This window comes from Episyrphus balteatus, chromosome 3 (assembly GCF_945859705.1).
Source record: "Episyrphus balteatus chromosome 3, idEpiBalt1.1, whole genome shotgun sequence".
In the NCBI taxonomy this organism is placed as follows: domain Eukaryota; kingdom Metazoa; phylum Arthropoda; class Insecta; order Diptera; family Syrphidae; genus Episyrphus; species Episyrphus balteatus.
This window is the reverse complement of record NC_079136.1, coordinates 50,867,307-50,891,513: the sequence shown is the minus strand read 5'-3', so window position 1 is coordinate 50,891,513 and position 24,207 is coordinate 50,867,307. Positions and strand designations below refer to the sequence as shown.

At 30.2% G+C, this 24,207-nt stretch overlaps 1 protein-coding gene across 1 annotated transcript; it reads left to right on the top strand.

The window, feature by feature from the left end:
* The first annotated feature begins 2,486 nt into the window (after positions 1 to 2,486).
* Positions 2,487 to 4,265, top strand: LOC129916709 (cytochrome P450 6a8-like). The gene is made up of 2 exons (XM_055996817.1): positions 2,487 to 3,627; positions 3,696 to 4,265. Exons 1-2 carry the CDS (start codon positions 2,559 to 2,561, stop codon positions 4,109 to 4,111), a joined length of 1,485 nt encoding a protein of 494 aa, XP_055852792.1. The 5' UTR covers positions 2,487 to 2,558; the 3' UTR covers positions 4,112 to 4,265.
* The last annotated feature ends 19,942 nt before the right edge of the window (positions 4,266 to 24,207 follow it).

Genomic DNA, 24,207 nt, shown 5'->3' with positions numbered 1-24,207 from the left:
TGTAGATTATGGTTTTTTTTTTACATAAATCAATTCAGTTTCTATTTCTCAGAGCTGAAATTTAAAAAAAAATTTAATTTGGACAAAAAGCAAAAACAACAGTTTTTTTATACTTAACATTTCTAAAATGCAGTTTTTGAAATATATTTCAAATTTATTTTGTAGGCCATGATGTTTTCCATAAAAATATTAAGATGTGCTTTTTCAAAGCTGCCATCGTTTAGAAGATATGTATAAGCTATCAGAGAAAGTTTTTTGGTAGAATTTAAAGGTCAGTGTTTTTTCTTGGTAAAAAATACTTGGTAGGCAATTCCAGTGAAATAAAAAGGATGTTATATATTTTTTCTGTGATGAAAAAATGTTTCGAACGTGATATTAGAAAAGAAAATATTGCATAATTAGTAAAAATTAGTTTTTACAGTAGGGGGAAGTGGTCACCCTTCGTACAGTTTTTACTTATTTTTTTTTAGTTATTTATTTACTCACTCCAGCTTTGAGAAAATTTATTTGTAATATGTATATTATTACACTTTACAAAAAAATTTGACACTTCTAAGTCAAAGGCTTAAATAGTTATAGCCATTTTACTGGGATTAGATTTTTGTACGAATCCTCCCCACCCGTGGGGTACCTTCGTACAGCACATGGGGTACATTCGGACAGGATATTTAAAACGTTAATTTGACTAACTTTTGATTTGTCAAATGCCAAATTTGAGTTTTAAAACATTTAATTACTTATTAATTTATTAATTAATTGAGCTTGACTCAGAAAAACACAAAAGCAAATACAAAACTTAATTTTTCGCGATTCGACGATTCTTAAACAAATTATTATTTACATATATAAAAATACCAACCTTAATTTACTATAGAATGCGAAAAACTTATTATAGAGGTTTAAATTTCTTTTCAATAAAACTGTAACTCCGTGTTTTGATTGTTATCTGCTCAAGAAAACTTACTGGCGGGCATACGTATGCGTACGAATGTGCCCCATGTTTGACTGTACGAATGCTCCCCAAGCTGTACATAATGCAGAAAAATCGATTTTTGAAAAAATGTACTGAGATTTTGCAATATTTATAATTAAAACACAAATTTAACACTTTAAACAACAATTCTTCATTACTGTTTAGCCAAAAACATACTTAACTTAAACACAACATGACATCAAATGTACATAAAAAAATTACTCAGAGCACTAAAAAACACTAAAAGTCTTGTGGCGACCGAATCCGTTGCACTTAGGATTCAAAATTTATCTAGCAGCTCGGCGCCTACTGTGTCTATGCACACTAGTAAGCACGTGTTTGAATACCGTTTAGTTTTTGTTTTAAGCTCACTGTACGAAGGGTGACCGTGTACGAAGGGTGACCACTTCCCCCTACCGTTTTAAATAATTTTGACCATTTAACGAATTATGTCACTTGATTTTTTGAATAAAAAAGAATATTTTTCGAAAACTGTTAGAATAGTTTTTTTTTAAACAATATTTTTTACATTTAAAAGTTTTCTTATATCTATTAAGAAATAACGTTAGTATGCCATTAAAAACAAAAATGAAATTTAAAAAATATTAAACAACTCGTTTTCAAAAAAAAATTGTAAAAAAGTTTGTAAGTTAGTCCCTTAGTTTCGGACATCAATTCCATTTGCTTCTAATTTATCCTCATCATCAAGAAGCCAATGCAAGCCAAGCCAACATAAACAACTATTCCGGTCCCAATGCACTATCTTGATCAACATTCTCGGCCAGGTAATCCATGACCGATCATAACAGTAGCCAGAAAGTTATATTTTCTATCGACTACCAGCTACACTCGGAATCAAGACAAGAACTACCACAAAAAGCAAACACTTATTCAACTATTTCAATCCGCAAAAACCGATCATGTCAACAAAATCAAAGTGAATTACAGAAGAAAATCATAAAAGGCATCAGCATACAGCATCAGCATCAAAGCAGTAAATTATGTCAACTGCCAGAAAGGCAGAGCATGAGAATAAACATCAGACCCTCAATATTTATATACCCATAAAAAACAAACAAAATTAATTAATAAATATTGAAAAATTCTCCAAGCTGATTGCCCTACGAACCTAACTAGCTAATTTCACAAGAATATATCAAAATATCAAAGAATATTATCAACAAAAAAATATATCTCAATCTAGGTCATGATTAAGGCTATCCAAAAACCACTTAATATCAGAATCACTTTTCATGCACTTCCAATTTTCCAAATCATTATGAGTTCCCAAAAAATCGATATCAACAAAAATCATTATCAAATATTTCAGTTCAATTTTTAATACCCTTACCCTTGAAATAAATATACCAAAAATATTTGATAAGCTTTTTTTTCGTTCTCCAAAAACCAAATCATGACTCTATGAAAACAATAAACTTATCATTATTTCTGACTCATAAGAGCATAGACCACGCACTAAGAGCATTTTATACAATTATAAAAGCTTTTTATCTCCAAAAAAACTTGTTAGTTGTGTTCTAAGTTTCGTCGTGAGAAGATCGTTAAATTTTTTCGATCGTCAAACATGGCGTTTTTTAGTGTTTTCCTTTGCATTATAATCATCTTGATTACCACATTAGCTTACTACGTCAGAAGCCTATTGACATTTTGGAAACGTCGCGGAATTCCTCATGATCCGCCTACATTCCCCCAAGGAAATCTAGTCGGTCATCCGACTGAAAAACACATGAAAGAAATAGTCGGCGCCCATTATCATAAATACAAGAGCCAAGGACCGTTTGCAGGTTTTTACTTCTTCCTCAATCCGGCGATATTGATGTATGATCTGGATTTGATTAGGGATATTTTTATAAAGGATTTCAATAACTTTACCGGTCGTGGTATATTTCACAATGAAAAAGACGATCCTCTAACTGGAAACCTTTTGAACTTGGAAGGTGCCAAATGGAAAGACATGAGAAGTAAAATGTCACCAACATTTACCTCTGGCAAAATGAAGTTTATGTTTCCGACGGTTGTATCAGTTGCTGAGCGACTAGTTGAAGCAGTTGGAGGAATGGTTGAAAAAGATCCCGATTTTGAAGTTAAGGATATTGTGGCACGATTTACCGTCGATGTTATTGGAAATGTTGGATTTGGTATTGAATGTAATAGTTTGAAAGATCCTCATGCTGAATTCCGTCAAATGGGTGATGCTATTGGAAATCTGAAAAGACATAGTATTTTCGTAAGCCTTTTCATGTTCAGCTTTCCGGATTTGGCAAGAAAGTTGCGTTTAAAGCAAACTCATGACGATGTTGAAGCCTTTTTTATGCGTATTGTTAGGGAAACTGTGGATTATCGGGAAAAGAATTCGATTAAACGAAATGATTTTATGAATTTGTTGCTTGAAATCAAACATTCTGGAGAGAGTATGTCAATTGAAGAAATTGCAGCGCAAGTATTTATCTTCTTTTTGGCTGGATCGGAAACTTCTTCGACAACAATGGGACATGCTTTGTATGAATTAGCAAAGAATCCAGAAATTCAAGATAAGCTGAGGGAAGAAATTGAGTCTCTTATTGAGAAGCATGATGGTGTTCTAAGTTATGACTGTCTGATGGAAATGACGTACATGGAAAAAGTTTTCAAAGGTTCGTTACTTTCTTTTAAATTGCCCATACCTACTTGTGTTTTAAAATTATTGTTTTTCTCTTCTTAGAAACCCTTCGTAAATACCCAGTGATCACGAATTTGGTTCGCAGATCTATGAACGAGTATCCAACAAAGAATCCTAAATTTGTTATTCCCGCAAACACTATGTGTTTGATTCCAGTTGATGCCATTCATCATGATCCCGAAATTTATCCTGATCCGGAGAAATTCGATCCGGAACGTTTTAGTCCAGAAGAAATTTCAAAACGTCATTCATGCAGTTGGTTGCCATTTGGTGAAGGTCCACGGCATTGTATTGGATTGAGATTTGGAAAGATGCAAACGTCCATTGGATTGGCTTTATTAATTAAGAATTTTAAATTCTCTCATTGCGATAAAACACCAAGTCAGTTGGAATTTAATCCGAAGAGTATTATTTTGGTATCGAAGGGTGGTATTCATTTGCGTGCGGAACGTGTTTGAAGGAAGTGTGAATTATAAGTATTAATATGATTTGTCGTGTGATACCAAGGTTGTTGAACTCGGACACGGAAGAAGTGAAATAAATCAATGCAATCCCAGTGACTTGAAATGAAAAATGCAAAAAGTACAAAAAATAAATGATTTTATATAAAATTCAAATTGAATTTTGTTTCTTTTAACTGAAGAAATTAAGATGTCTTCGATAGCAATTTTTTATAGGTAGGTATATACAAATTTTCGAAAGTTGATATGTCATTTTGAAGAAATAATTAATAAACACTTAAAAATGAAATTTCGAAATATTTCACTGACCCGTTTTCAAAAAATTGATTTTTCAAAAAATTTATTGAAATATTTTTTAAAAATAGTGAGACGGCTTAGCATCTAAATCGTGCACTTTGTGATAAAAGCATGAAATTTATATCATTGCTAGTACTCAATATAAGAGTTATTTTGAGATATTGGGCCACTTAATATTTCACCTATGAGCACAAATTTCACAAAACTTCATTTAAATTGCTTTCTGTGCATCGTTATAAACATCTTCATAGGTGTAATATTAAGTCGCCCAATATCTTAAAATGAGGGTTACATATTGTACTAACAATCCTATTTATTTGATCCCTTTATCACAAACTGCACAATTATTTTTCATACTTTTACTTTTGCAACTCATTCGTTCAAAACATTAATTTGTATGAAAATTTAATAAATAAAATGCAAGACTGGGTCGCACGAACTTGCTCTTAGAGTTAAAGTTGCTTAAATTTTTAAGACTTTTTATATAGAAATTTGGAAAAAAAAAATAAAATTCGTTTTTTTTTTTTTTTAAATAAAATCTGAAATTAAATTGAACTCCAAAACAAGTATGCAGTAGCTTGATATAATAAGATGCATTTTTAGAAAAAAAAATTTCAAAATCGTTAGAGCCGTTTTATAAAAAACTAATTTTTTATAAATAATTTTTTTGAAAAAAAGTTTTAAAATAAAATTGGTATGCCATTCTGTAGAAATCACTAATAAACATCTAAAAACAAAATTTCAAAAAAATTCAATGTCCCGTTTTCGAAAATTGGATTTTTCAAAAAAAAATTTTCAAATTTTTTTTTAAAATCCAAAAATTATTTTTTTCAAAATTTTATTTTTGGCCTATATTATACAAATGCTTCTTCACAAAAAGTTTCGTTGAGATCGAATAAGCGGTTTCGGAGATAATCGGATTTGAAAAAAACGGTTCTATGGCAGGTACCGTTAATAATGATTTTCAAACAAAATTTAAGCAACTTTAACTCTAAGAGCAAGTTCGTGCGACCCAGTCGTGCATTTTATTTTTTGTACGAATGCATAACTTGATATACCTATAGTACCTATATCGCAAGTAAAAATAAAAGCAAGCAATTTAAGTTTTGCATGAAAACTCAATATTCCATGGTAAATATAATTTATTTTTTTATTATTTTTGATTCTCATACGATGTATAAAATATATATGCGGTTCAAAAAAATGCAAAAATTTTCTAAGTGGTGCAATGGTACCATTTCATGTTCTTTCTCACTAAAAAAGCACTCTTTAACTAGAAATATTTTGATGGACAGATTTTATTATTTTTTTCAATGGTATATTAAACGTCCACACAAAATTTTATCAACCTACCCCTTTTTTTCAAGGAGTACTTGGTAATATTCTGACTCTTACTCTTTCAGTAAAAGACATTTCATAAAAAGTCCAATAACTTTTTACATGATGGTCGATTTTATTCGATCGTGAGTTAGAAAATACCTCGAAATCATGTATCATATTAATACAAATGTTTCATTGCCTATAACATGATATGCAACAAATCGAGTGCAACACAGAAAAAGTCTTGTATCTACCCTTCCGGATGGAATACAAGGTGGCCCAATATCTTAAAATAACTCTTATATTGAGTACTACCAACGATATTAATTTCATGCTTTTATCACAAAGTGCAAGATTCAACTCTTTTTTAATGCTAAGCCGCCTCACTCAAATCCAAAAATGTGTTTTTTTTTTTTGAAAATCGCTAATTTACGACGTTAAATTTCAGTTCTGAAACAACTTCTTCTGCTTTTGCTTTTAATTATGACTCGAACGATAAATGTTTATATTCGACAGACTCTTTCGATAAATTTTCAAGTTACATGGTCAAAAATACATGTGATTTATTTTTTCAATGTCAAGTTTGTTTATCTTTAGTTACTCTAACAAAATAAAAAAAAAAATATTTTCCATCATCAAAGCATATTATTATTTACCACAGGTACAAAGCCTATGATTTTACTTTTCACTACTAAGTGTTGGTTTCCAAATATTTCCAAAAGCGTTTATCAACAATGTTGTTTAGTCAATAGGAACAAATTTGGCTAAAGTTTTTACTTCAGCAAAATAAAGATGTTGTTTTGAAGAGGGGTTAATTTTGTTGAGTTTAAATCTTAAGAGTTTTGAAGTCTCCAAAGTCAACAGCGGACATGTTGACGAAAAAATACCATCGGGTGTTATAGCAAAGTAAAAATAATAAAAATAAAAAAAATAAAAAAAATTCAAGAAAAAATCATCTGAAAATAGTTTTAAAGCAAAAACTAAACAAATTTAATTTCGTTCAAGATTTCGTTAACGAAATTTTGTATGGAAAATTTCGTTTCGCTTCAGCTGCGTACTAGGCCTAATTTGCAACACTTTGAACCTGTTAGGTATTTTGTTCACCAAAAAAATTTTTCAAATGGACTAATTTCATTATTATTATGACCGCTTTATAATTGAATTTCCATTGACTGCGACATGAGAAATCTTATTAATAAGCTTTCTGAAAGCTTTAAATAAAAGTTAAACTTTGGTGGATTGTTTATACACTTACATACAGAAGCTGAGAGCCACTACCCACTAGTACAAAAAATGAATACGTGATAAAAGATCAGTAGCAGACAGCTATTAATTGTTCTGCAACGAAAATCGCCTTTGCTACAAGCCATACTTATCTAAACGATAAATTCCAGATTTGTTGTTTTTAATTGCGCGATGTAGTTATCCATTCGTACAACAGAAAAGTTGAGATAACAATTAGACATGACATTACGATGATAGAGAATGCAATACAAGTGGGTCCCGGAAGTCCTTCCGTATAAAGAGCTCCTACAGCCCTAACGGATATACCGATTAACATCAAAATTAGTATGTAGCATTTTTTGGCTACTCTCTAGAGGGGACCAAAAATATCGCAACCTGTCATATAGAAATTTCAAAAAAGTTTGATTTTCTCAAAAACAGCTAACACAATTTTTTTTATTTATGTTTTAAGTTCATTAAACATTTTTTTTTTTTCAAATATCATATTTTGCCAAACAGCTAACTCAATGTCAACGATTTAAAACAAAAGTATTTATATGATTAAATATAAGTACAAATCAGAAATAAAATTTTGTAAACCTTTGGATTAAAAAAATTTGAAAATTGGAAATTCTTTTTCGAAAAATCAAATTTTCGAAAACAGGACATTGGATTTTTTTGAAATTTTGGGTTTTAGGTGTTGATTGATAAATTTTTTTTCTTTTTTATTTTTTTTTGCAAAAAATTATTTAAAAAAAAAAAATTTACTTAAAAAAAAGGCTCTAACTATTTTGAAATTTTGTTCTAAAAATGCATCTTAATAAAAAACATCAAATTGCATAGGTACTTGTTTTGGATCTCAATTTGATATGAGATGTTTTTTTTTCCTTTGAAAAACGATTTTTCCATAATATTATATGTATGTACATTTCCTAAATTTCTATATAAAAAGTTTAAAGAATTTAGGAAACTTGAACCCTAACAGCAAGTTCGTGCGACCCAGTCGTCCATTTTATATTTTTACCAACCAGTCTAATTAACAACCCAGCGCTATCAGACGTTCTTCGGCATTACATACTTACATATCTAAACTACACAACATTTGTATATAAAACTGGTATAAAACCGGCTCAAAAACTAATCAAAGATGGTTTATTTTGTAAACAATAATGACACAGCATCTTTTACTCTTGCTTGTAGGTAATTATTATGACTCGAACTATGAATGTTTATATTCGAGAGAGAAAAAAACCATTATGATAGGTAATTATATACATACAAATACATTTGTATGTAAATATGTATAATTTTTTCAATGCCAAGTTTGTTTATCTCTAGGTACTCTAACAAAAAAAAATAAAATGCACGACTGGGGTCGCACGAACTTGCTCTTAGAGTTAAAGTTGTTTACATTTTTAAGACTTTTTATATAGAAATTTGAAAAAAAAAAAAAATAAAATTCGTTTTAAAAAAAAAATAAAATAAAATCTGAAATTAAATTGCCCTCCAAAACAAGTATGCAGTTTTGATTGATATATTAACATGCATTTTTAGAAAAAAAATTTTCAAAATCGTTAGAGCCGTTTTTTAAAAAACTAATTTTTTATAAATAATTTTTTGGAAAAAAAGTTTAAAAACAAAATTGGTATGCCATTTTTTAGAAATCACTAATCAACATCTAAAAACAAAATTTCAAAAGAATTAAATGTACCGTTTTCGAAAATTTGATTTTTCAAAAAAAAATTTTCAAAATTTTTTTTAAAATCCAAAAATTATTTTTTCCAAAATTTTATTTTTGGCTTATATTTAAATTATATAAATGCTTCTTCACAAATCACAATGCTTCTTCACAAATCACAAAATTCTTTGAAATCGAATAAGCAGTTTTGGAGATAATCGGATTTGAAAAAAACGGTTCTATGGCAGGTACCATTAATAATGATTTTCAAAAAAAAAAAATTTCATTAGAAGATAGACCTAAACTTTAAACTAACACTTGAATTTTTTAAACAAAATCGTTGGAGCCGTTTTCGAGATATTTCAATTTTACTAAAATCGGTATATGACAAGTACCGTTATTTTTGGTCCAAAAAAATTAATTCGAAAAACCCCTCTGGAGAGTCGCCAAATAACGCTACATACCAGGTTTGACATCAATCGGTCCATCCGTTTAGGCTGTAGCTCCTTATACAGACAGACAGACAGACAGACGGACTTCCGGGACCCACTTTTTTGGCATTGTCTACCATCGTAATGTCATGGAAAAATGTTATCTCAACTTTTTGAAGTTATACTTCTTATGGGAGGGTGAGTATGAAAATTTTTTTTTTTTACAAGAATGTCAAAGTGATTATGACGCGATCACCCTGGGTAGCAGGGCTGTCGTTTCACCTTTAGAGTAGGCAGTACTTTAGTATTTAAAAATGCAGTACGCCGCAGTACGGCAAACATAAAACACACAACACGTTGCAAGTTACATGTTTCATGTGGCAAGTTGTATGTGGCAAGTTGCATGTGGCAAGTTGCATGTGGCAAGTTGTATGTGGCAAGTTGCGTGTGGCAAGTTGCGTGTGGTAAGTTGCATGTGGCAAGTTGAGTGTGGCAAGTTGCGTGTGGCAAGTTGCATGTGACAAGTTTAATGTGGTAATTTCCATGTAGCAAGTTGCCAGGGTTGCAAAAAGCTCACATTTCAGCTCAGCTCACAGCTGAGCTCAAATTTGAGCTAGCTCACTTTTGAGCTAGGTACCATAGCTCAGCTCATTTGAGCTGAGCTGAAAGTGAGCTGAGCTGAAAGTGAGCGCCCCCAACTTCCAACGCCTATATCTCGGAATTTTGAAGAAAATGAAAAAAAAAAAAATGTTTGATGCCAAAAGGTAGCGGTGACTCTAACCTACATTTGGGTACAACTCTCATCCCTGTAGGTCCACGCGTTCTCAAATCGGGAGAACTTAAAAGTAAAAAAAAAAATAGGCACGATTCTGAAAAAATAGGCATGATGTGGCGGTTTAACATGGAAGGCAATTTTTTAAAAATCTGACAATGTGCAAAGCGTAGGCCCATGACACAAGCTATCATTTGGCATCATTCCCATAAATTGCTCTCAAGCGGTTTAGCTTCTAGGAGCGTTCAAAGATTCGGGAATTTTTCGAACAAAAATTTTATCCCAACTTTCAAAGGCGATTTTCTCGGAATTTTGAAAAAAAATCGAAAAACCGGATTATACCACTATCGGGTAGCTGCCCGAATAGCACAAAATACGATTTGCAACAAGATTTTTGTTGCATTTGTATCATACTGAGGTTATCTGAAACGAATGCCGTTGTAACTCAGTTTTATTTTTGTACCCAAAAAATTGTTTGAAACTTTTTTATTCGAAATGCTGTTTATAGGTTTTAATTAAGTTCAAACTTGTTTCTTTAAAAAATCAGATGTTGTTTAGATATTATAAACAAGTCTTCAAGTTAAAAGTTGGTAAAAAGTTATATTTACTCTTATTCAATTTCGATTTTGGTTTCTTTCAACTAAAATGTTGATAAAACCTTTATGCAGCATTCTCTTATAACAAGTGAGTAACTAAATTAAAATCTTTAGTTTTGAATAATTTTAAATACATAAAAAACGATTTAACAACATCACTCAAACTATGATACTAATTAGAATATTTGAGGATGGAACAAAATATTTAAATAACATTGGAATGGTTCAAGTAGTTGGTAAAAGACAAATTAAAATCATTTTTTGTACCAACAATACAATTTTTAAGAAAGCATTAACTTTTTTATTTATATTTTTATATTTACAATCTACATTTTATTCGATGTCTTTATTAAACAAATATACTTGAACTTCCTTATTGAGCGTTAGGGTAAGTCGATTTAACTTTAGTTTTTTTTTTTTTTTTTGACTTCGGTCATTTATAAAAAGTTGTCACTGAGTGTAAAATATAAAAAAAATTTATATTTGACTTTTAATTCTCTCTCTAGGAAAAATCTGAACAAATGCGTTATGAATTAAAAAACATGAATTGTTTAGCTCTCCATTTCCATAATTAGTTAAGGTATTTGTTAAAAAAAAAAAGTATTTAAAAGTTCAATGTAACTTATTTTTTGATTTTTCACTCAGTTAGACATACCTTCTTGATAACATTCTATCAATGGTTTATATCGGAAATATTAAAAACAAAATCGATCCACCCTAGTATACAGGCATATCCCTTCTTAAGTGGTGTTTTTGTTTTATTTTGGTTATTGTTCCACAATTTAATGAAACAAAACAACCAACATACAACAAATAAACGCTCATAGAATTAAGCACTTAATCGTTGTTATAACATAATATGTAGTGTATACAATTTCATGTTTAAATGTATTTATTTTGTTTTTGTTTACCAATAGTTTGATTAAACATATGCCAAATCAAGAACTGATTCAAATATAACATTCAAACATCAATGTAACTTAATAGTAAATATGATTTTGTATCTTTGTCATTCAGGGATGTTTCTGTTTTATGCTGATTTTTCAATAGTTTTGCTTAGCAAATGTCAAACTAAGAAAAGTTTTCAGATACAAGAATCAAACATCAATGTAACTCAGTCGATTCTATGTTCTGTTGTCTTCTTCTTTACCCAGTGTTTTTTGTTTTATTCTGGTTTATTAACAGTTTGGTGAAACCAAACTGTCAAGGAACCATTTTTTTTTCATCTACAACATTAAGATATACAGTCAGCGTCTAATGAAAGTTTCACATTAATTGGTTTTCAAAGAAAAAAAAACCTTCCTAGCTATTTCAACTATTATTGGTACGTATATGAATTTATTTTATCATATTTGTTCAAAACATAAAAAAAAACATATTGCAGAGCAATTCCTCTCAAATCTAAGACTATTATAATAATAATTATTATCATGCGAAATCATTTAGCACGTTTTCATACAAATATTTAACCGGTTTAATGTTAAAAAAATCATTAAGTAGGAACACATGAATAAAACTTCCAAACTATTAAAATAAAATTAATGGACAAATCTAGACAAAAAAGAATTTTAAATGTAAACTGTTAACTTTTTACTGACACTGACTGTAGCTCAACTGTTTTGTTTTTCGTTCAAGAGTTTTTATTACACTTAAGTTTTTGAAAGTTTGGTTTAACAAATATAGAACCAGAATTACAACATTTTTTTATGTATTGAAGTTGAAACAACAGCGAGTTCCAAATGATATTATAGTTATGTTTCTGGAGCTCCGAATTATAGTTTTTGTTAATTCCATTTTGACAGATGATGCTAGTTGTAGTACTTAGTTGTAAATCCATGGAAGCAAAACGAAATGTTATTATATGCCAGAGTTGCCTAAGACAATAAAACAAATTTACAGGCCAGAAAACAAAAATTGTAGATTTCTGGATCTAAAAACAAAAATATTTTAATATTATTACAAATACCAACATAATAAAAAATTAAATTTTCACATATAAAAGTCATATCTAATTTTGATATTTTTTTAACAATTCGTTCCATATTTCAATAGATGCCTAGAAAGTCAGATGTTTTTTTAATCGAAAGTGATTGCAGCCATTTTGTTTTTTATTAATTTCATATTTATTGTGTTTTTAAAAAAGATGGCAATTAGCATTTGAAGGTTTAATGTGACTTAAAATAAAAACACACTTAAAGTGGAAAATAGGAAAAATGTAAACAAAAAATACCCATGGCAAGCCTGACAAAGTATAAACTATAAACTAGCATATTTCTCTGTTGCACCAAAATTGTTAAATGGTTGAAAGGGATTGTTTTAAAACATTAAGTTTCTATTTTGTTCAAGTTATATGTTTAATAACATGAAAGTTTTAATTTGAAATTCTCTTGTTTTAGTTTGGTTTCTTGCAACAAGCGCCATTTTGACTTCCATCAAAATTCGAAATGATTTAACGTGATGAATTTTAAAATGATTTTTCATATTCTTGTTGCTGTTTCATATTAAATTTCAGTGGAAAGGGATGTTTATTCCATTTTCTAACATTACCCAGTGTTTTTCCAACTTTTATACCTAAATACAAAAAATTATTATTTGTTAATTTTCAATTTATTTCTCTAATTTCAATAATTTATGTGGCGCGTGAATTTTATAGAGGCAAAAAATTAATCTTTATGATAAAAATAGTAATCGCATTACAATTTCCGTTCATAAACGACTAAAACTTTCATTTTCAATCATAATTATTATACGTATTATATTGATTTAGTACTTTAGACTTTTATCTTTTTTATAACATCATAAGACATAAACATTTTATGAGAATTAGAATAATAACTTTTGGGAAACTTTTTAGATGTTTTCGAAAACAAACACTTCATTTAATTATAACAAATCCTAACAAAAATAATAAAAGTCACTACTTTCTTTAACATTTCTACAACATAAGTAAAGCTGATGTTCGACTTCATTCTTAGTTGCACACTTATTAGGTTAACTTTCATGAAACAGTTTTTAGTTCAGAAAACACAAATAAGACCAAGAAATAACAAAATTTAACCTTTATAAAACAGAATTGCCACAAATTTGTTGCAAATCAAGAGGGGAAATGCGGCTTTTCGGGTTACAATATTGTATAAGAATATGTTTCTGAAATTAATGGAAAACAATTAGATTGTTTAACTGGAGTTACATCTGCTAAATTAAAACCCATCTGTGCTATTCGGGTGAGAATATAAGCTTTCATATGGCACCACTCCCCTGTCTTTAGATCAAAGCGTTCGAACTCCTATATCGCGGAATTTTGAAGAAAATGAAAATAAAATTTTTAATGCCAAAAGGAAGCGGGGACTCTAACCTATATTTGGATACAACTCCCATCCCTGTAGGTCCACGCGTTCTCAAACCGGGAGAACTTAAAAGTAAAAAAAAATTAGGCACGATTCTGATAAAATAGGCATGATGTGGCGGTTTAACATGGAAGGCGATTTTTTAAAAATCTGATAATGTGCAAAGCGTAGGCCCATGACACAAGCTATCATTTGGCATCACTCCCAAAAATTGCTCTCAAGCGGTTTAGCTTCCAAGAGCGTTCAAAGATTCGGGGATTTTTCGAAAAAAAAAATTTACCCCAACTTTCAAACGCGATTTTCTCGGAATTTTGAAAAAAGTCGAAAAACCGGATTATACCACTATCGGGTAGCTGAGAATATAAGCTTTCATATGGCACCACTCCCCTGTCTCTAGATCAAAGCGTTCGAACTCCTATATCGCGGAATTTTGAAGAAAGTGAAAATAAAATTTGTAATGCCAAAAGGAAGCGGGGACTCTAACCTATATTTGGGTACAACTCCCATCCCTTTAGGTCCACGCGTTCTCAAAACGGGAGAACTTAAAAGTAAAAAGAATTAGGCACGATTCTGATAAAATAGGCATTATGTGGCGGTTTAACATGGAAGGCGATTTCTTAAAAATCTGATAATGTAGCTCAAATGAGCTGAGCTATGGTACATAGCTCAAAAGTGAGCTAGCTCAAAAATGTGAGCTGAGCTCAGCTAACTTTTGAGCTTTGTAGCAACCCTGCAAGTTCCATATTGCTACTACTAGTGCTGAAGCACACACAATTCTCATAAAATTACCATATCGCACATTTTATGCGCAATTCATTTACTTTCGTTAACCATATACCGTACGTTCTGAAGCGCACAATATGAGTAAATTTCACATAATAAATTGAAAACTACATGGACGCAAGGAGGATGAAAGAATTAATTTATTGTTCACTTGATAAAAATGTAAAAAAACTAAGTGTGGATTAATTACTTCATAATAGAAATTAAAAATATCAAATGAAATTCATTTACATATACTGAATGAGAAGTATAACTTCAGTCGCGTGTACATGTTTACACACACTCTTTTTTTTTTTTTTTGCACGAATGCATAACTTGATAGTACCTATATCGCAAGTAAAAAGGTTTCCGGCAACAAACATAGTATTTTTTAGCATACGTTTTGCGTTTTGCTTCAAAATGAGTCAATTATCTCCAAAAGCACATTGAGAAGAAAGCACTTATACCTAATTGACAGGAGAACGAGAAGCATCGTTTTGAAAAAATCGTAAAGTTTCAAATGTAGGTTTCACAATTGAACCAGACCAAGTAAAAAAAAAAAGAAAAAAATCCAAATCAAGTGTCAAAATCTGCGCAAGGTTTGACTCTAGGTACTAAAGTCTTTCATTAGTTCGATCCAAAAGTGTTTCGATTCAAATCGTCATTTGTTTGAAAAAAATATTCACAATAAGATTTAATGGAAACACTTTTTGTGACTTGGTTTACTTCAGCTCTTAGCCCTCCAAATAAAAGTTATAAATCTATTCTGCTGATGGACTGTTTTCATACTTAAGAAATTGAGCTGTTCTAGTTATAATACTAACCAATGTCCTCCCGAGTACAAGAAATGAATGCACGAGCAAAGAAGTCTGCTGTGGAAACAACCGATATCTTAATTTCAAAAATATGAACAAAAGCAATTTTTTTTAAATTTTATATAAAATCGTTTATTTTTGTACATATTAATTTTTCATATCAAGTCACTGGGATTGTATTTATTTGAAAACCTCTCTATTCATCAGAATTATTATGACATCACAATAGATTTTCACTTTTTCTTCAAATACGTTCCGTTCGCAAATGAATACCACCTTTCGAAGCCAAAATAATACTTACTGGATTCATTTCCAGCTAACTAGGTGTTTTTTTTTTTTTAGTTTAACATTCACCTTTTCTGGGTGCCGGGTCACAGAGATATTCTGGGAAACTGTGAAGCAGACGAACTCGCCAGAAATGGAACTCTAATACCAATTTTACCCAATAAGGCAAATATTGGTATACCAATCGCAACGTGCAAACTCATGCTGAAGCAAGAAGCTATAGAGGCAACAAACATACGATGGTCAAACATTATAACTTGCCAAACGACCAAGCAGATCTGGCCTAGGCTAGATCCAAAACGTTCAAAAAATTTGTTGTCTCTAAGCAGATTGCATATCAGCTCTGTAATAGGTGTCTTAACAGGACACTGTCTCATAGGTAGACACGCCATAAGACTTGGCGTAATCTCTAACGACTTCTGTAGAAGTTGCCTTGATGAGGAAGAAGAAGAAACAATCCAACATCTTCTCTGCTCATGTCCTGCCCTTTCCAGTAGACGTAAAAAATACCTGGAAAAATATTTCTTAGAAGATACCAGTGAGCTAATCAATACTGACATCTTCAACCTTCACCGCTTTATTAAAAGCTCCAACTGGTTTAATTAGTGAGGAATTTCCTCACAAAATCATGGTATCACAACGGACCAATAAATGGTCTAAGTGTGTCAGTTGTTTTCCTGACAGCCATTTCTACCTAACCTAACCTAACTAGGTGTTTTATCACAAGAGAAGAATTTAAAGTTCTTAAATAGTAACGCAAAGACCAATAGCTGTCTGCATTTTACCAAATCTCAATCCAATACAATGTCTAGGACCTTCACCAAATGCCAACCAACTGATTGAGTGACGTTTTTGAATTTCTTCAGGAATAAAACGTTCCGGATCGAATTTCTCGGGATCAGGATAGATTTCAGGATCATGATGAATTGCATCAACTGGAACCAGGCACATTGTGTTTGCGGGAATAACGAATTTAGGATTCTTTGTTGGGTAAGCTTTCTAAATTCAATAGGTTATTAGATAGAGGATCGTCCTTTGCATTGTGAAATAATCCACGTCCGGTGAAGTTGTGTAAATCTTTAATGAACATGTCGCTTGCCAAATTTAGATCATAGATCATTAGAGCAGGATTGACGAAGAAGTAAAAACCTGCGAACGGTCCTTGACTCTTGTATTAACGATAATGATCGCCAACTATATCTCGCATATGTCTAACGCCTGGGAAACTTACAAGATTACCTTTTTCAAAAACACTTACTTTTTTAGGGGTATTTTTGTGTGGGTTTTTATTCTTAGCAATTTTTTTGTAAACATCCAAAAAATCTCAAACTTATAGAACATATAGGTTATAGTTGTTTGCATGCAAGTGCAAAAAATTGGTATTCTAAAATGATTTTTGACTGAATAACGGGAAAACCTATTTTTGTTGTCCCAAGTTTTTTGATCGTTTTTAGTCGTTTTTTATTTTTATCTTCAACAGATAAATGATTAAAGTTTATACCGAAGATAGATAATAGGCAGGACTATATTTACACGAAATTTCAATCAATTTTGTATTCAAAATTTTGATATAACGGTTAAATAAAGTTCTACCTTTCAACAGATTATAACTTTTGATCTAGAACACATAAATATTGAGCATCTTGATAATATTACCTTTCATTTGATATATCACAAGTAACGGTGAATTCACTACAAGCTACACAATCTTAAACTAAAAAACTTGAGAAATACTTCAAAACACCCGTGGAGATCTGTTGCCATGACCAGCCGCCAGTGTGGGAAGTACCGTAATCTCAGTTTGTAATTTCGACATGGTTGGCTTTACAAAATTCTTACTTTTATTTGTAGGCATCGTAGAAATATGATTGAAGCGTCATATGAAAGGTCAAATAATAAGATTTCACATGATATAAAATTTATTATAGGTTGTCATAGAAAAAAATTGATTTAATAGTCTGAGAAGATAAAAATATATCATATATTTTTTTGCTTTTTTTTTGATGAAAATTGATTGAGTTTAAAAAATTCTAGCTCTTTTTGTAGACATCGTATAGACATGATTGGTATAATGTTTTGAGCTTAAACAATAAGCTTTCAGATGATATAAAATTTATAAGGTATAGGTTGTCATAAAAAAAAATGAATTTAATGGTGTAATGTGATATTATACCAACTATCACATAAATTCTCTTATTCGATTCAGTTTTTGTATTTTTAATATATTTATAAATTTGGCCCACTGTAGTTCTTATGGTATTTGCAATATCTGTATCTAGGTGCAAGTCATGTCAATTAACTTACTTCTTGAGTGTCATGAATCATGAGCTACTAAAGTGCTTATCAATGGTATGTTTATTGTTTATATGTATACAACCGGCAAAAATATAAACTCGGGTTCATTTTGTAAACAATAATGACACAGCACTTTTTTGTTGTTGCTTATCATTAGGAATGCATATGACTTGGACAATTAATATTTATATCAGAGACAATTGTGTTAATTATAGAGTAGAGGTACCTGCAAAGTAATGTTCAAATATTTTTTTAATTTAATATAAAGTTTGTTTATCTCTGCTCTAACAAAAAAAAAAATCCCAGCATCATTCTATTTTATAGCCAAATATCTCAAGTTTGTTTTTATTTTTAATTTTTAATTCTTGTTTTAATTTTCAAATGATTCAAATTCAAGTTTGTATTTCCAAAAGCATTATTAATAAAACATTTGCGTGACTCGAGATAATTGATGAGTTTTTGTTTTAAACTAATGTGAAAAATACATATTAGACGCTACACAATGCGCTCCCCAGCAGAGGAAATTAAAATGTGAGAGAGAGATCTCTGCCAGACAAGACTGATGTTTTTTTTTCTAAATACATATATTTTTTAATTACTTTTGAAAGTAAAAAAAAAAAATTAAGAACTTGAAAAATTTGTTTAAAAAAAAGTTGATATAGTAGAGTAACTAAAGGAAATTATTAGGGAACCCGGTCGAACAGCTCTGATTTTGATGATTTTTTTTTTCAAACGTAGGTAGTTAAAAATACTTTAAAGTCTATAGATTAAAAAATGCCGGTGTTGCCGTATTATTTTTTAAAATTAAATTTTTTTTAACAAAACCATTTTTTTTTGCTTACATTTCATAAAACAAATAATAGCAAAAAGATTCTCTAGGTAATTTAAGGAAAATATATAAAAGGCAGTAAGGGACAATCTTCCATCTTTTTTTTTTTTTTTTTTAAATTCCCACGGGTCCATTTTCACCGAGTACGAAGTCATTTGCGGATGATTATCGTATCGGCACTTTTTAGTGTTTTTTGAAGGTAAAAACAAATTAAAAAGAACTAAATAAGTAAAGAGAATGGTGATACGAATATCAAAGGAAGGTCAAAGATTGGGACTGCTTAGTACAATTGATGAGTTTTTGTTTTAAACTAATGTGAAAAATACATATTAGACGCTACACAATGCGCTCCCCAGCAGAGGAAATTAAAATGTGAGAGAGAGATCTCTGCCAGACAAGACTGATGTTTTTTTTTCTAAATACATATATTTTTTAATTACTTTTGAAAGTAAAAAAAAAAAAATTAAGAACTTGAAAAATTTGTTTAAAAAAAAGTTGATATAGTAGAGTAACTAAAGGAAATTATTAGGGGTCGGTTCGGGTGTCTACTATGAATCCCTCAATATCTCAAAATCCTTTCGACTACCAAACTTTGCAAGTGTATTCCAAGCGGAATTGCTGGCAATTAAAGAAGCTTGCAAATTACTTAGAGTATATCCAAATCAAAACCAAAATATAGCTATACTAACAGATAGTCAGGCAGCTATAAAAGCAATTGCTTCGGTCACGACATCCTCCAAATTGGTTCAGCAGTGCAGAGAGGAACTCTCATTGCTGAGTGAAAGCCTCACAATCACTCTCATCTGGATCCCAGGTCACAGTGGTTTTGAAGGCAATGAAAAGGCGGATGAACTGGCCAGGCAAGGATCAGCCCTTCATGAGTCACTAGCAGAAATAGTCAACATTCCCATAGGAGTCATGAAGGGCGATATCTTCTTAAAATACCTAACAAAAGCTAACAATAGGTGGCACAACTTGACTAGCTGCGTCATATCCAGAAAAATCTGGCCCACCTATAATAAATCCAAAACATATGACCTAATCTCTAGACCCAGAAAAGATATTAGCAGAATCGTTGCGGTGTGTACAGGACATTGGCCGATAGGGGAACATGCAGCAAAGTTGGGTATACCGCACAATACCTACTGTCGCAGCTGCTTGGACCAGCAAGAAAAAGAAACGGTCTACCATTTCCTATGTCAATGTCCCGCCCTTGCTAGGAATAGAGCACTCTCTCTGGGGAGCGAATTCTTTAATGTCATAGATAACATCTCAGAATCAAAGATCAAAGACTTGATCTCGTTCCTAAATGCAACAAAGTGGATTTAGGACTGCCTAACACTTGTTTTTCCCTTTTTTAAAAACCAATTAAAAAATGTATTTCAAATAAATCCAATTATCACTCACAGGTTTCATAATTTTTGGTATCAAAACGGCGCATCCTGCGCTAATTGGGTCAATCAAACATGGTTTGCCTTGACCGCCATCTCTACCTACCTACCTAGTACAAGCATTTATTATATCTGTGCAAAATAAAAAAATTTAAAATGAACAAAAAATAAATTTAATATTTCATGTTTAATTTTCAGAAAGTGTCAAAATTTTAAAACAAAAATGTTTTAATAGTCAAGAGTGTTGATAAAAAAATAATTCAATATACATATGTACATACAATTAGGTATAAAGACATTAAATGAGAAAAGAATCAGTAAACATTGAACATAAATACAAAAAAAAAAGTTTATGAGCGTGGTACACTGGTTTTTAGTATTTTTTTCAGACTAGTTTTATTAATATTAAAATCAAACAGATTAGTATTCAAATTTACAAGCTTACACATGCGAGTTAAGGGCACATGCATACCATAATTAGTACGGTGTTGGGGTAATTTTATTAAATCTAAGCTACGAAAGTTATAAGCACCTCTCCGGTAGTTAAAATTAATAGAATTAAGCAGATCCGGGCCATCAATTACACCCGTTATAAGTTGATGAATAAATACAAGGTCGTTATTTACTCTCCTTTGAGACAAGGTTTGGATCTGCAGTAGGTTGATTCGATGTTCATAGGAAGGAAGGTTAAAAGGGTCCGTCCATGGTAAGCCTTTTAAGGCAAAACGAATAAAATTACGTTGGACTGATTCTATTCTTTCTATATGGATGCTGTAAAAAGGTGTCCAAACTTGAGATGCGTATTCTAAGTGGGGGCGAACTAAGCAGTTGTAAAGAGCTAATGTAACGTAAGGGTCCCTAAACTCTTTCGACCAACGCTTGACAAAACCTAACATAGAATTGGCCTTGTTTACAATCAGGTTTATGTGCTCTGAGAAATCGAGGTTGGAGTTAAAGTTAACACCAAGGTCTTTAAAGCTATGCACACGGAGTAAAGTGTGATGCGATATCTTATAATCATACAGACTAGGAGTTTTTTTCTTTGAAAAGGTCATCGTCTGACATTTAGTCGGGTTGAGATTTAAATTTAAATTGAATTTTTAAGCGATAAATGCAATTTTCTAACATTCTGACCTCAAACACAAAAAAAATTATTTTGAAAACAACGGCAACACCTACAATATTTTAAAATACATTTTTAAAAAGCCAAAAGCTCATTCTTATCTCTTAAATTTAAATCCACTAAATTTAATCAAGACTTTTTGAAAAAATGGTCCTCAAACTCAGAATTAAAAAAAAAAATGTTATTAGAAAAATTTAAAATGACTTTTTTCCAAACTTTTTCTAATAAAATATGAATTTATTTAAAAAAAATTTTTGGCCATAAATATTATCAGTTGATTTTCGAAGCAAAAAAGGTAAAATATATCACACTTTTGAAAAAAAAAATGAAAAATTACTTCAATTTCAATGGTTTTTTTTTTTATTAAAACTGAATTTTTGCATTGAAATAATTAATTTTCTCAAAGACTGTGGTAAATAGGAACTTTAAATTTTTGCTATTTAACTTTCAACAGTAAGGGTTATTAAATGAATAAAAAATAATTTTATGTTTAGATGTTGAACTTAAAAAAAAAAACAAGTTACATTTTTTTTCAAAACTTTTATTAAAAAAAGTTCTTCGAAAATGAAATACTTTTTAATTTTTTTCATAAACCGTAATACATATTGACATTTCCTTTTATAATTTGAAATCATAATAAATGCGGCTAAAAAAATTTGAAAATAAATGCATTTTATATTACGACCAACTTTAAAAAACGACATGTTAAAATTTTTTCAATAATTTTTTTTTTTTTTCAAAATCTGAGTTCAATTACCATTCTTTCAAAAGCCGTTCATTCAATTAATTTAATTTTAATTTTACATATATGACTAAGCTTCTAGCTTTTAAAAAATGTATATTTGAATAATGTAGGTGTTGCCGTTGTGTTCAAATATTTTTTTTTGTATTTGAAGTCAATTAATAAGAAAATTGCATTTATCGTTTGAACTATGGAATATTGTCCCTCACTCCCATATATTTTTTTTCCTTGAATTTCCTAGACAATCTTTTGGCATCAATTAATTTATGAAATTTAAGAAAAATTTTTGAAAAAAATTTGTTTTTGATCACAATCAAACATAACATTACACGATAATAGGAAATGCGAAAAAAATTGGTCTTGCAAGTCTGTCATTTTATCTGTGAGTTTGTCTGCAACAGTGCCTGTCGGTGTAAGGAAAAAACAGTTTTTGGAATTATTTTTTTTTTTTTTTTTGAAAAATCAAATTTCCGAAAACGAGCCCTGAATTTTTTGAAACTTTTTTTTTGGGTGCTGATTAAAAATTGCTACAAAATCACATACCAACATAATTTCAAATTTATTTTCCAAAAAAAAAGAAAATATTTATGAAAAATAAGTTCTCTTTTTTTTTTTAAATCGGCTTTAACGATTTTGCAATTTTTTTCAAAATTACATTTTAAATAAAAAAAAATTTTTTGGACCCCATTTAAAATAAACAAAGAGTAAAATAAAGAATACCAAACTGCATAGCATGAACCGGCTCTTGTAGTTCAAAGCAAATAAATATTAGCTTACTATTGGAAATTAATCGATTTGGTTACAAATCATCAGCAAAAAAAAAAAAAAAAACAAAATTGGTTAGAAAAAAATAATTTTTTTTTTATTTTGTTAGTTTTATTTTTAAATTTGATTTTACAACAAACTATTAAGAATTATAAGAAATACCTGACAAAGTTGAAATAAAATAGGTCTAGCCTTCAACGTAATATATACGTAAATACCCAAAATGTCAGTTTTCACAAAAAACGGCAACGCTATATTTAAAATTTCCGAAGTTTTTGAGATGAACTAAAAATACAGTTTTGTTAGAATAGCTTAGACCATTAATGAAACAAAAGTTAATCGAAATCGTTAGAGCCGTTTCAATTACTCGAAAAATTTGAAGATAAAAGGTCTTATTGAAAATAACATAATAGAAAAATAGCAACCTTCGAAATTGCGAAAAGATCATCTGTACCAAATTTCAAGAAAATCAGTTCACCCGTTTAGGATGTCTTTTCGACGCACCGACTCAGTGGACAAAAATAATAATAATCATGGATACATTGAGAACTTGTATGAGTAGTTATATTTAATTTTTTAAATAAATTTGAATTTTAGTGAATTATCGAAAAAAGTTCCTTTTTAAGGCACAAAATTTCATCTAAATTAAGCCTACAAAGTTGTAGTAGCAAATTGTAGCACAATGATTTATGGCATTATCTTGTGTTGTTATTGTTCTTTGAGAACACGTTTAGTTTCATTGCTAACTTTTGCTAACCTTCAAAATATTTGACTTTTTGTAGGCCAAAGTCGGACCAGAAAAAATGAACGACTTTTTGAAAGGTGGATTTGTTTTGGAAAAACAGGGGAGAAGATGAAGATATTGAGTTTATTTTGAATTAGTTAAGTACTAGCAACTGCCACATAAAGTGTTTCAAGAAAAAAATTGATAAATTTCGACATAAATCTTGATCCGAGGGGGAAGCAATGCATAAAAAACAGCCTTTTAACGATTTTTTCCATTTTGGTTATGTTTATTAATTAATTTTAGCAAAGTATAGTAACATTTTTAGTGTCGTTACACTGTATTAATATTTTACTTTGCGGAAATGTAAAGTTTTCATGCTTATTTTTGCGAACCTGAAAAATTTTCAACATTTCTAGAACAAGGTCAAATCTTTAAAAAATTTAAAAATTTACAAAAATGGATTTTTTTATAAAAAAATCACGAATTGAATATGTTAATAATTATTTTGTATCAATTGAAGATAAAATGTTCCATACAATTTAAAAATGATCTAAAATACAAATTGAGTTTTTTGACTCAAACCTCGAGGATGGGAACAATGTTCATGCTTTCGTCGAGAAGTATCATGAAGCTAATCTTAAAAATAGACTTACACTTCCTGATAGCATTTTAACCTATCTGCAAAATGTATCTC